The 12,728-nt window shown below is 40.4% G+C and overlaps 1 protein-coding gene across 4 annotated transcripts in view; it reads right to left on the reverse strand.

Moving 5' to 3' along the window:
* The window catches only part of pcdh17 (protocadherin 17), a 62,540-nt gene that overhangs the window by 33,420 nt on the left and 16,392 nt on the right, over positions 1–12,728 (reverse strand). For 2 of the 4 annotated variants that reach the window (XM_022196278.2, XM_022196276.2), the window contains exons 3-4: positions 3,930–3,988; positions 3,353–3,522 (exon numbers count right to left, since the gene is read on the reverse strand). In XM_022196278.2, coding sequence (XP_022051970.1) covers positions 3,353–3,522; positions 3,930–3,988 — 229 coding nt within the window. Of the gene's footprint in view, positions 1–3,352; positions 3,526–3,929; positions 3,989–12,728 lie in introns of all 4 variants that reach the window. The other 2 variants (XM_022196277.2, XM_022196275.2) reach the window with 1 other exon arrangement.

Here is a 12,728-nt window from a genome sequence, read left to right on the forward strand (position 1 = left end):
AATTAGGATGGGTCAGCTGGTACAGTCGAACAGCATCCGTCCCTCTCCGCACTCGCCCTCCTCCATCATCCCTCTCTCTCCCCATTTACTCGGACAGCCCTATCAGTGGGTAACATCTCGCTACACCACTGCCGCCTGTCTGTTCGTGATAGCGACTATGGCAGTCATCTCCACAGAGGCGAACGATGTGCTGCCAGCCACTCCGCCAGAGCCAGACAAGCCAGTATTAATGTCTGCTGCAGGCGCGTTGGAGCATCAATTAATCGCTGTTTAAAACTGGAAAAAAATGCATTTGATATACTTAAACTTAATTAATACATTGCTACCAATTTTGCAGGGCTAATTAATCAATTTGAGACTGGTCCATGGTGCAACGATGTCCAGATTATGCTGTCTGGAAGGAAACCGTACTGAACATGAGACAAGAAGATGAATTACAAGAATGGGATGAGGGGAAGGTTTTTTTTGTTTGTTTGTTTGTTTGTCCTACTGATGCCTGTTACCAGAGGAGAGCACAAGTAGAAACTAATAAATTGAGGGGAAAGAAAGTAAAATAAGACAGAAAAGAGCTACCAAAGGATGGTAAATCAGAAACAAAAAAAAAAAAAGGAGAAAGGCGCACAATTGTGTATACACTGCAAACATAGTGACTCCCAAGGTTAAGAAGGGAAACAGGTTTGTGGATTGATTGGGACTTGAACTACATGCTTTGTGCACTTGTAGTTTTGTTTATACTGAGCCAGTGAATGAGGCCGCAGTGTTCTGGCAGGAAAGCAGAGAGAGCTACAGAGAGTAATTGGGAGGGCTATGCTTAGAGGGAAACAGAGGACTTAAGATGGGATGAAGAAGGGAAGGAGGGGGGGGTGGATAGAGAGAGACCTATGAAGTAGATGCTAAGTGCTAAGATGTGAAGAGAATAAGCCTACAGAAAAACAACCCCTGGGACAGTGACCAATGACAAGATCCCTTTTCTTCTTTTCACCTGATAACACCTGTGTGGCTCCATGTGTACCGTATATGTCTATGCACAAAGGCGGCTTTATTTAAACCACAGACGACTACGGCTGAATGTAAAGAAGCGCATTACAACAGATTGCGTTGAACAGCTCATGCTTCACTTTCCTCTATTTGCTTTATTCTTTCTACTAAGCCTCATTAATTAGCCATAAAAAGACGATATTACCTGTACGTGAGTGGGTCTGAGTCAGACAGATGGGACTACTCCTGAGCTTAGATGCCGCTCCTGCATCGGCAGGAGGCCATAAAACACAAAAGTAGACCTGTCAGAGCCGAGGACATTGGAGTTTGAGCAACAGTAGATCACATTAGGGGTTGTAGTTTAGTTTGTCGCCCAGTAAGAGTTGGGTTAGTGTATCGATTTCTGTCCCAACACTGAAACGTCCTCAGGCAAGACACTGAACCCCATGTTGCTCCCGATGGCAGGCCAGAACCTTTCATGGCAGCTCTGCGGCCATCACTGTGTGAGTGTGTGTGAATGAGAAACAAATTGTAAAGCTCTTCGAAGCCATCAAGGTAGTCAAAATCATTATATATGTGCAGATATTTTAAAATCTACACTCCAGTATTGTTTTCTCATGTAAAACTCCAACTCAGAGCGAGGCCTTCTGAGCTTTCAACTGGTATTTTTGCCAGTTAATAAAGATGCATTGGAACACTGCCAGATTGATGTTTGCCACCTCTCACTCCTCATCACCGCTCTTGCACCATGCCTTGGCCTCCTGCCCCTGCCCTCCCCCACAGCTTAGCTAAGCCCCTATGTTATTGTCTAAACACAGCCAGCTGCAGCCAGTTAACTGTCTAATCTCACATCAATCGATTTCCCCAAACAAGGAGAGGTAGAGAAGTGGAACGAAAGTCATGGAGTGGGGGGTGAAAAGACAGCAGAGGGTGAGAATAAATGGGAGGGTAGCAATGAGAGAGAAACAAGTAAAGGCAGGTTAGAACCTATAACCAGCACCGCCGGACTTGTGTGTGTGTGAGTGTACGATGATCTCCTGTTCGTGGCAAAATAACAAACCGATCGAGGACAACACACAGAAAGGTGAACAGACAGGCTGCGGTCACCTCTAGTCGACAGTTTCAGCACACATCCACTGATAATTTTGTATTTGGACAGTTTTTTGTGACTGACAACAGCCTAACACTCTCTCTCAGCTCTCTTTGCCATGTGTCTTGTGTGTATAAATGTGATCCTTTCGGTCCCTCATGGACAATTAAATGAGAACATTTTCAAAATGAGAAACATATGGAGCTTTTTAATTGGCCAATTTCTCTTGCCAACGTGTGTGGCTTTTTTTCCATTCTAAAAACCAATGAAAAGAAAAAAATGCTATCTAGTCAGACATGCATATTGCGGCACAGAGTGTCGCACAAATTGTCATTGTCCTTCCGCAAGGAGTAAAACAGCCCTTCTGTTCCCTGGATTAATAGCACCATTACACAGAATCCATGTTCAGTATACAAGACTGTTAGATACATATTTCTTACTTCTTGCCGTAGAGACTTTTTGCAAATTTGTATTTCTGTGGGAATATCTGTTTTGCCAAGCAGGTAATGGCACACACCGAGGTACATGACATTTACTATACCTCCTGCCTCATTACTTTTCTCTCTGCCTATGTATGATCTTGACTTTCTTGCCTCCGCTGACCCTGCACTCATCATGCAAGGTGGGCGAGGTGAGGGGAACTGCAGCAACTCATATCTGGGGAGTTATTGTTCTACACATGTCATGTGTAATCTGCCCGACCCACAACGGTTAGAATAATTATTCATATTTAATCACCACACTACGACGCTACATCGCCTGCCGCTCACTAAGTCATTTTCCATGTTCCATTATCAAAGTTTCAGAGACGGGTGCTCGGGGAAGGGGGACTAAATGGAGAGGCTGAAGTAGTTGGGCTTATAAAAACATAATGGGCTTGTCTGCTTTGATAAACTGAGGACGTGTATAGAATGCGCACTCTCTCACACCCTCCAATACACACATTGACACACACACACACACACACACACACACACACACACACACACACACACACACACACACACACACACACACACACACACACACACACACACACACACACACACACACACACACACACACACACACTTTAAATGAGAAAAGTGCTGAGAACAAAGTAGGGGAGAATAAAGTAGCCAAGTTTAAGTTCAGATTGTGAGCGTTCAGGCAAGTCAAAAGCTCAATGATTAATCCAAATAACAGCGGCGCAGAAATCGGATTTACAGTCACTTGGCTCGCGAGCGTTGCCTTGCACAGCATCTTTCATTTCTCGTGCAATCAAATTGGCCGACGAGGGCTCACCTTGCTCCAAAGGTGGCGGTTTCACACTTGCAGCCTTCAACTTAAGGGCTTCTTTCGCAGACATATCGCAGCAGGAGCCTTTGTTGGTGTCCTGGTCGCTGTCAGCCTGGTCGCTGTCGCCATGACCGCTGTCTCTGAGGCTCGCTCGCTCCGGGTCTTTGAATGTTGAGCTACTGTAACACAAAAAAACAAAGACAAACAAAGAAAACCAAAAAGACTATAAGTTTGCAGTCTATGGCTGAGAATTCATTAAGTTTTCTAGCTTTTCCCAAAGAGAAAGTTTAAGTACATGGAAACATTGAGAAGCATCCCTGAATCCTAAAAGTGTAAAACTGTAATAACAGAATTTAGAATATACTAAAATGTTTCTAAAACACTGTCTCATTGACTGCTAACCACAAAAAAATTTCTTGTGAGCTTATTTTATTTGTATTGTACTTTTCAACCAAATCGATGTATCACTCAGTACAGTTAATTGCCAGTACAGTTACTGTTGTTATGGTATTGGGCAGGCACTATTGGACGAAATAAAACAAAGGTCTGAGGTGTACTGATGGCTATAGATCCAAGCTCTTACCTTTGAACAAACTGTTGTCTGCTGCCCATATAATTAGGCTCAGTGGGGAAATTGTCCGTCTGTGGAGAAGAGAGAGAGAAGAGAGTATGTAGTGAGCTCTACAGATATAAGTCCTGCTGAGAAACAGGAAATCCTAGTGACATATGATTAATTAGGCAGAAAAAATGAGGCACAGGACAGAGTAGGGGCAAAAAAAGAGGAAAAATAAGCAATACTATAAATGTGAGCTCTATCGCCAAGTTTTGAGCAATTCATTAACCGAATGAAGCAGGCTAATTAGCTATTCAAGAGTAAACCACAGAGCTGAACATCAAATCTGGCAGGCATCATATAATCCATAACTGCTACGAGAATAGTCCTGATGAAAATAGAAAACTTTACAGTTACTGTGATGAAGCTGGACATCTAGCATCCAAATCATAGCACTGTTTGTATGGAAATTAAAATGCAATTTGCTCCTTGTCCCGTTTAACAACATTTCAGTTAGAAACTGCTGACTCTCTGAAATACAACACTTCTTTCCTCTTTTTTTTTATTTTTTTGCCATTTTCACACTGAGAGATAAATTGTTAGAGGGAACTGGGGCTTGTATGTGTTGAACAACGTGGTGTTTACTTGATATGGGCCACCTGATCATACACATGGGGGGGGCTTTAAGCTATATGGATCGATTGGAAAAAGAAAACCCTATACATCCCTGTACACACTTGCACAGTGAAATCTTACATATACATTCACACAAACAAACAGCGCGTATGACAGAGTACAAGAGTATAATGGAATACAGGTACAAACCTTGCTGCATAAACTGCACAAACACTCAATCCTTAGCAACACTGCCGTACAGACTGGATCAATCACATTGGCACAGGAAAGCATTCTGTCTCTCCTAGTTTGTCTCACTCTCTTGGTAATTATATCAATGTAGAGTATATTAGGGTTTTTAATCATGTCAAAGGAGATAAAAGGTCAAAAAGATTTCAGTGTGCTTTGTGGCATTTGCAGAAATAGCTATCAACCTTTATAATAATGAAAACAGCTAATTCAATCAAACATATAGACTTCGCTGTAAGCCGCAAATGCAGGAAGAGAGAAGCTGTGTTATTATTTTGGTGGAATTATTACAAGAATATCTCAAAGTCCCTGTTACTGTAGGGATGATGGAAACAAATGCCTTCAAGAGAAATAGCTTTCATACTGTTGTAGGGGTATCCATCACACTAACACAAATAATTACCCTATGTTGTGCACAACTCTCCGTCTTGAATCCATAGCGGTAAAATGTCATGTTTAGTGAATAATGTCTCCTTGTGCCAGGGTTTTTCACATGCACAGCTTGACTCACAGTCGATAGAGTATTTCAATGTCATCCGTGCTCTGCGGTGGCTCAGTATGAAAAAGGGTGTGTGAAGGTCAAACAGGCCACCTCCATACTTTGACCTTCCATGCTTTTGCCAGCACCTTTATCTCTACCTACAACACGTTATTCCACCTCAGCCTTCACCAATATTAAAAGAAAACACCCACAGAATATATCAAAGCCCAGAATCTGACCACAAAGTACAAGAAGAATGGAGGTTTGAAATCATTTGGCATTGAAATGATAACAGCCTGAGTTTTTCAAAACGGCCAGATGGAAGTCTTTATATTGATGTGCCCCTTCTGTACTTTTATGGCCAGGGAACCAACCTTGGACACACTTTTCAATCAACTCAGCTCTGTTAGCACTAGGTCTGATCAGGATGGAAAGGACATTAACCGAAAATGGTTTTCCTTATTGTTATACGGTTCAATTTATTCTCCGCACCTGTGCATACAGAACAAATGGTATCCTTGTGCACAGAAAGAAATTCGCTTTATTCCAATGACTAAAACTGCTCATTTTTTAAATTTGTAAACCACTGTAATGTCTACTATTGATAAAATGCCCTCAAGATGGCAAGGTCCACTGTCTTTTAGCAAAGAAACTGTACAACCCCATTGCATGCTCTTCACTATTGTAGTGTTTTTCTTATCACAGGAATAAAGAATGCATGTCACACTTAAAGTAGCATGCGCTCCACCCCCGACGAGCCAATAAAAAGCACATTACGCCACTTCATAGAAACCTCTTTCCTGCCAATTAGTCCAGCCTGATCTTAAACCTCCATCTCTTCCTGACTGTCTATACTGCCCAGCCCTTTCACTACAATGGGCCACTTTCCAATTAATGGGTCGATAACGGCCAGTATGGGCTGCTTTGTACTGAGCCAGTCAGAGCCCACAATGAATACAGGATAATTTGAGGGAGTGTGATAAATAGCGGATAGATGCGGAGTAGGTTTATTATTATTATCAAGACACTGTATTATACAACACATAAATTCATTTAACATTGCAAGTACCATTTAGAACTGTTTTGCCCAATGTAAGACTTCTTGAAAGAGCTGATCAAAACTAAAGCAAGATGAAATGAGCTGAACTACAGTGACCTAAATTGAACTCACTAAAATTGCAGCGTGCGTATATTCAGCCTTTAAGGTTTAAAAATCTGGTTCACTTACTGACCTAAAGCATGTGCCTTTGACCCCAAAGGTTACGAGGAGCTCTGAACCTATTCAATACAAGATAGATTCAGCAGTTCTGGGTCAATCCACTTTGTGTGGATATCAGCAGAGGTTAGTTTATTTGGTAGTGTGGATGAGAATTGCAAAAGCATGTTGTTGAATCGCGGTGAATGATGCGTTGCATCTAGTCCATGTAGCAAGGCCACAAAGGTCAGATGATACTGAGCACAGTGTGGCTGAGTAAGTGTAAAAAGCTGCACTCTATTCTGTATTCCCATTGAGGCCCCAAGACTGACTGCTCAGGCAGCAGGCCGATTGAGACAAATGGGACGAGCATATTGGAGAGCTATTCTACTCTCAGGGCATGTTGGTGCATTTTGGGGGCACTGTTCATTTCTATGGGACTATGTTTGTGTATACCTGTCTTTGTGCGCACGCGTGTGTGTATTTGTATTTGATATCTAAGGTAGGGGTGGTGAACGAGGACAAAATGTAGCTTCTCTTTCACACATCATTGGACAGCTCTCTTATTCACAGGAACAAGAGTGCACCCCCTCCCTCCACCGATTGTCGCTAGGTATGATACATGCATTTGTCCTTTACTGTCTTCCAGAAAACACACACATAATTCTCATTCTGTGCATGTGAGTACATGTGATTCGTCAGGTCAGATGGTGTGACCGGTTCCTAATCAACCATCCCTTTGTCAATATACCAAAGAGACCTCAATTGCGGGTTTTAATTTTATAAACCACATCTCCGTTTCAGTGCTTGCATGTAAGTGACAATACCACTAAGGGAGTTTATTCCTCTTGGAAACCTCATGAAGTAGATCGGCAGCAGCCAAATAGGAATAAAGGATAAAACAGAGGTAAACAAGTTAAGAAGCAGGAGATGCAACAAAAGCAGGAAATATAAGACAAGAGAAAAAGCAGAGCCGAATAGCAAAGTGAGAGGATGACAGAGGGAGTAAGGGAAAAGGGGTGGAGAAACAAGGAAATAACAAGACTGCATTGATTACATAGTGACTGAGGAGCAATTGTAAGGGATCAGATCTAATTAGCATTGAAACATCTTCCTGGAGATAGCGCCCCAATCAATCAATGGGCTTAAGTGAACTTAAAGCCATCACAGTCTACTGCCTGCTAAGTATCTCCCACTATCTTCCAAATAACTTAGAGGAGGTCAAGTCCAAATGAATTTCAGACAAGTGAGGCAGGACTCCTGATGACACTAAAAGCTCGACCAGACAGATTTCGAGTGTACTGAGGTCTTATCAGTCTAGATGAATGCCTCCGACTAATGATTGTGGACAGTAATCAATCATGAAATAGTCAGCCAGAAGATGTCTTTTATGCTTAATGACAAGTTTGGATATCAAGGTGACACAACATTGTTTGTCACATTGAAACTTACGCTGACCGCTGATAAGCGATCATGGTATTGGATAGGAGTAGATTTTTTTTCTTTTGTGTCATTTTGATGATATGTTGCAGATGAACTTATCAATTGTGTCTTCTACTCAAAATAATGCTGAACATGCCATCAGTTTTAATCAGGCTGTAATTTTTTTGACTATTCATGCACACAGCTGCATTTTGATAATATCACATTAATTTGTCTTCTCCCCACAAAGAAAGCCTGTTGGAAAACAGGTTTCAAAAAGGTCTGACAACAAATGATTTTTGAAGTATGTCTACCTAAGAACGACAACCAAAGAAGACAAATAAGCTCTTTAATATTCTCTGCTGGCTGTCAGTGATATTCAAACACCAAGCATAATTCTGAGGTACCCAGGTGAGCTGTTTTTGACAAATGCTCAAAATAGCAGTTAAACTGGTACTCAAGTGTAAACAAGTGCAGTTGTATGAATGACTGGAGGCGAAGCTGAAATCAAGCATGCATGTTCAACAGACCTCTGCATAAAATGGAAAAAAATATCCCCACCAGTAAGAGGACATTCATACCTACTGTTCTGAACCACACTGTTTGTACTGGAATATCCTACATCTGCTAGTTTTGGATGAAGATCTTAGAATCTGTACATTTTTGTTTACAATTTCACAGCAGGATGCTTGGTGTTACAGACGTCCAAGACAATTTATTAGAGATTCTGTGTCTGTCGTTCCTGGCTGAACTGAAAACATTCACAGAAATTTGCATTTGTGTTGATTTGCAGCCCTCATTATTCAAATATGTTGAGATGCGGGATGCATCATCTCCTGCTGCTTGGTATCTGTGAGGTATAGCATTCTGTTGCAGTCTTGAATGAATTTATATACTTGTTGCTGGTCAGACATGAGTATAAGATGAGCAGATCTTTGCATCAGGTGCAGACTGATTTGCTACTAGCATACAATGAACTGATTTTCCTCTATACCGCGACGTTCATCACAAGATGGCAGGTTATTAAAACCACCATGTGAACGAGTGAGCTGACAGTTGATGTAATTTGTGTTGATACAGCATTCATCCTTTCTGATACAGCATTAGGAGGAGTTTCTTTATAGAAAGTTAATGTGGACCGTTATTGAACATTTCACAAATGTCTGCAAGAACGGACAGAAACACCTCACTAAAGCAAGAGAGCACACTGTGCAATCAGTGCCAGTGTAATGATAACATATCACTAGAGACTGTATCGGAATATATTGATTATTTGTCCCACCCCTAGCGATTAGTCATGCAAAGTATCTCCCTTACTGACAGTCTCTCCTCTCCTCCCCATCTCTAATTGTAGTGAACTCGACTTCAGCACCACAAATCTAATACAACTCAAGCTGAATGGAGCCGCCCACATGTGCATGCACTAGTTGCTGCTGCCATGAAATATTGTGACTATATTTTGTTTTAGAACTACTAAAAGGCTTTCTGTAAAAAATGCTGGTTTATTGTGAACGCTGGTGATGCCGGCAGCTGTAATTCAACTCAATAGTCTCATCTCGCTAATCATGGTTTGCCGTAATTCACAATTCATAACAGAACTGCATTTCTTTTCATTCTTTTTATTTTTTTTGAGTTCATGTTCATTTAGCACAGAATGAGGCTTTTTCCTTCACTAAATAGGGCTAAGTAGCACTTTGGAGGCTTTTATATATAGTTGCATAAACAGCATGACCTGTCCTTTGCATATTCATTGCTCACCAGCAAAGAGACAATATTCATAATTAATATGCAACCACTCTCATTGATTGTCTATTATTTTTGGTTGACCATACAGTGTCATTAGAGATGCCTATTAGGAGTCCAGTGGAAAGCACTAAGTCGTCTTAGTGGAACGTTTTTCACCCACAGTTTCAAAAAAAAAAAAAGAAAGAAACACTTCACATAGAAAAAACAAAACAAAAACTGAATGTAATGGAAGAGTTGACTTTTATTCTAACCACAGACTGAGTTAGGGGGCTAAAATCAATGATAGGTGAATGGAAGAAAAGGAAGGACAGCCTGTGCTTTTACTGTTAATTTATTATTCTTATTGAACAAGAGCCTGAGCAAGCATAGATATAATTTTATCTTCTGTCTACAAATGGCTATGTTGGTCACATTTCTTTAGATTCCCTGTGCACAGGTGGTATAGTTGCATTTGAGAGTCTATCAAATGTTAAGAGCTGCCATTTTTAAAGAAAAAAAAATCCATTTGTAGTAATGTTTGTTTGCCTGGAAAATCCAGACTGACTTTATTTATGTATTAATATAAATACAAATAAAGGCAGTCTGGCATTGCGATGATACGAGACGATTTCAAAAAGGAGGGGCTAACGAATGCAGCTTGAACAAGAAAGAACCAATCAGCGTAACACGGATGTGACGCACAAACAAATCGACCTTGTAGTCCATGTAGGCCAAACAACAATGGCATTCAGCCGAGAAAGCGTCGTGGTGAATGATTACTGCCGTTTTTGTCACAAAAATCTGCGAATACATGGGGTACTCTCAAGTACAACACTTATTTTTGAAAAGGCTACGCAACAAAAGACTCCTTCCGAACGATTAGCGGTGTTAGGAATAACTTTAAATCGGAGCCAAACCAAGTCGGTGCATATCCGTAAAAGTTGCTTAAATTTACTCACACGTTTGGAATGGGATTTTCCTCTGTACAAACAATGGCAAGAAGCCGAAAGTAACGAGCCATCCACTGCCTCCTCATCGTCGGAAACATCAAGTGAAAAGAGGCAACGACTAACGCCATCCAAAACCCCAAGAGACCACAAAAAGATTGTTTTATGGGTAATCCAGGCGCTGAAGATGACGCAGCATTAACTCCCGCCTCCCGTGCTATGATTGGTCTTACCAAACTTTTCCGGGAGGGAAACGCGATTCAATTCGCCCAATGCCAAACGGATTCTCCTGTATCTCCTAACATGGAGATAGGAGATTACATGGAGATTCAGTTTGGATTTTCCAAGCTAAATGTTTGTCATTTAAAGAGCACGAACAAAAAAAGACTCCGAGGCATAAATGGACCCAGAGAGATGGTCAGCAACGCATTATTAAACCTATTTATTCATAAGCCTATCATTAGCATCTTGAGAACCAGCTCACGTAAAATATAGTAAAATGCAAACCTCCAGAGGGAGTGCATATCCTTGGACTTATTTCTCTCTCTTTCTCTCACACTTACAGGCCACACACATACCATTGCAGGTGCTGAAGATCTTACAGGCTAGCCTATTTTATAATTCATGAAAAATCAAATGATGGGGTAAACTAAATCCTGCATAAGCAAAATGGCTTAGAAGGCTTGCCATAATAGGCATGTAGCAATACAGAATAATCTGTTTACCACAAATTACAAAATATATAAATATAATAATCTGTTTTTTAACTCCTTTGCATGTAATTGATTTATTAATGGGCTGATTAAGTTATTATTGAATGAATCATCCTTATCTAGCCAAAAAGAACATTACCCATAAACCATTCTAATGTTGACCAACATCCCCTCGGGTAAAGATTACAATAATCTGCCACATTGGAAACACACAACTGAGGCTCGAAAGTGTGGCAAACTGTCAACTTCTTTTGCTAAATGGGAGTAAATAAAACCAATTTGACTGTGACCCATTTTACAATGCACCTGTACTATGAAATCAAACAAATGGGAGTCTAGATGAGTGTTTCAGTCACAAAATAACATACTTTTTATGACAAAATAAAAGAATTTGAGCAAAAAATATCCACATTCTGTTCAGGAGAACATACTCTTATATTACATATATTTAGATTAACATAAATGATTATCAATGAATACTTTTACTACTAGACAGATACTAGACATCCAGAGGCTTGACATATACTTCAAGGCTGTTTCTTTTTCTCTGTGTACGAATGTATACTGTACAAGTTTATTTGCAGTAAGTAGTACAGATAATTTGTGAAATCAGGAGCTTTGTTTTCCTACATTCTCTCCTAGCGGTCATTTTATCATCTAGATGGCTGATTATCACATCTGACATTCAGAAATTTTCTGATAATCGCTATTGATATGTCTGTTGAACCACTTCTCAGCAAAACAGGTGAGTTTAAACATGCGCTAACATGGCTCTGGTTTGTGGTCTTGAATCACAGCATCTGATTGGATTCACATTATGAGTGAAAGCCAACCAACACTGAAGGACAAATGTTGATAAGTTTTCTTTTAATCAAGCATTTATAAAACATCAGTAAACCAAGGCATTTCAATGAAGTGGATTGTCAGAGTTTGTGTTATTCTTAAGTTTGGCACCAAGATTTTGATTCCTACTGCAAATGTGTATCGATTCCAAATATTGGCTACTGGTCTCCATGATTACTAATAATCGGTATCGATAGTAGCCCTAGAAAAACCATATCTGTCAACCCCTACTGTCTCCACCACTACTAAATGCAATCTTTGCTGCAAACTGGTTTGGTGACAATTTGTTCACATATCCCAACCATATGAATGAGTTTTTGTTTTGTGTTTTTTACTGCAAATTCTATCCTAATAATCGTCTTTTTACTCATTTTTTGGAAATGTAAGTCATCTCTTAATTACATTTTCAAACAAAAACATACATGAAAAATAACTCTCTGATGTTGTTTTTAACATCAAAAGAAGCAACGAGCTCCAACAATACAGTATTGCAAATTCACTCTGTCTGCTCACCAGCTGCTGTGCATCTGTCTTTAGGCAAGTTGAACGTGTGATCACTAAAATGCCATGTGAGCGAGATATTCCAGCAGCAAAATTAATTCCAGCTTCATGAGGGTTGCATTGGCACCATTCATATCC

Source organism: Acanthochromis polyacanthus, chromosome 2 (genome assembly GCF_021347895.1).
Source record: "Acanthochromis polyacanthus isolate Apoly-LR-REF ecotype Palm Island chromosome 2, KAUST_Apoly_ChrSc, whole genome shotgun sequence".
Taxonomy (NCBI): domain Eukaryota; kingdom Metazoa; phylum Chordata; class Actinopteri; family Pomacentridae; genus Acanthochromis; species Acanthochromis polyacanthus.